The sequence below is a fragment of the Sciurus carolinensis genome, chromosome 2, assembly GCF_902686445.1.
Source record: "Sciurus carolinensis chromosome 2, mSciCar1.2, whole genome shotgun sequence".
In the NCBI taxonomy this organism is placed as follows: Eukaryota; Metazoa; Chordata; class Mammalia; order Rodentia; family Sciuridae; genus Sciurus; species Sciurus carolinensis.
In genome coordinates this window covers 122,090,832-122,092,563 of record NC_062214.1, presented here as the reverse complement: position 1 = coordinate 122,092,563, position 1,732 = coordinate 122,090,832, and the positions used below count along the sequence as shown (strand labels likewise).

The 1,732-nt window shown below is 43.8% G+C and overlaps 1 protein-coding gene across 1 annotated transcript; it reads left to right on the top strand.

The window, feature by feature from the left end:
* Positions 1 to 499: 499 nt before the first annotated feature.
* LOC124977783 (olfactory receptor 4N4C-like) lies at positions 500 to 1,430 on the top strand. Its single transcript, XM_047541604.1, is given in 2 exon segments — positions 500 to 1,114; positions 1,116 to 1,430. Coding segments are annotated over 2 exon segments (930 nt in total).
* Positions 1,431 to 1,732: the final 302 nt, after the last annotated feature.

The window sequence follows — 1,732 nt, the reverse complement described above, 5'->3', positions numbered from 1 at the left end:
TGTGCACCAACTGCTATCTAGTTCAAAGGTTATGGCAAATTAAATTGATCTGTGAAGCCATCATAATATAGTGCACTTGAGATATAGATCATTTTTGCCATTCCCCTTTGATGTCACTCCCTATCCATCCCCCATTCAAATAAAAACCTGAAGACCTCAATAATTGGGGGCTAAGTATTTTCTCAATCAGAAATATTTTCATATGCTCCTGGAAATCAGTAACAAATGCAAAGCAGTGGTCTCCCGGAGTCTCCTATGAGAGAACTGTTAAATAGAAGCACAGGATTGAAGCAGAAGATAGATCGTGGCTATAGGGCCCGGGTGTTGGCAGTTATGAAATATGGCTGCATTAAGGTAGAAGAGATGCCTTAGGTTATGCAGAGAGGGTATTTTACATAGATGTGGAAAATTCCTGCTTTTGGTTCAAGAAGAGTTAAAATCTAGATGGAAGAGATAGGCAATTAACTCTCTTTTCCCTGTTGTTCTATAGGGAGAGCTGATGGAGATAGAAAATGGGACAGTGGTGACTGAATTCATCCTCCTTGGTCTGACCCAGTCTCGAGAGATTCAGCTTCTGGTCTTTGTGCTGATCCTGATTTTCTACCTCATCATCCTTCCTGGAAACTTCCTCATCATCCTCACCATAAGGTCAGACCCTGGGCTCACAGCCCCTCTCTACTTCTTCCTGGGCAACTTGGCCTTCCTGGATGCCTCCTACTCCTTCATCGTGGCTCCCAGGATGCTGGCGGACTTCCTCTCTGAGAGGAAGGTGATCTCCTACAGAGGCTGCATCACCCAGCTCTTCTTCTTGCACTTCCTTGGAGGTGGGGAGGGGCTACTCCTTGTGGTCATGGCCTTTGACCGCTACATGGCCATCTGCCGGCCTTTGCACTACTCAACTGTCATGAGCCCTAGAGCCTGCTATGTGATGCTGCTGGCTCTGTGGCTTGGAGGCTTTATCCACTCCATTATCCAGGTGGCCCTCATTCTCCGCCTGCCCTTCTGTGGCCCAAACCAGCTGGACAACTTCTTCTGTGATGTGCCACAGGTCATCAAGCTGGCCTGCACTGACACCTTTGTGGTGGAGCTCCTGATGGTCTTCAATAGTGGCCTAATTAATGACCCTCCTGTGCTTCCTGGGCCTTCTGGCCTCCTATGCTGTCATCCTTTGTCATGTTCATAGGTCAGCTTCTGAGGGGAAGAGCAAGGCCATGTCCACGTGCACCACACACGTCATTATTATACTTCTTATGTTTGGGCCAGCAATTTTCATCTATACTCGGCCGTTCAGGGCCTTACCTGCTGACAAAGTGGTTTCTTTTTTTCACACAGTCATCTTTCCAGTGATGAATCCTGTGATTTACACACTTCGAAACCAGGAAGTAAAAATTTCCATGAAAAAATTATTGATTCAGCATGTACTTTGTTAATAGATTTTATAATAAGGAATCAAGCGGGAATTCTAGCCAGAATTTAATTGTATATTTAACAAATATTGTTTTTCAGTGAGTACCTCTCATTTCTCTGGTTCTATTGTAGGCCATGGGGCTCAGAGTTATGCATAATGAGAGAATAAACTTGGGATATTTAAAGGATATAAAAGAAACCCCAGGGTGATTAAAGTACAAAGAGTAAACGTGAGAGATGTAGGTGTATTTTATGTGACTGTAAGGGTCACATCACTAAAGTCTCTTAGCTAAAATAAAGGATTTATTATATTTTAATTGTATAA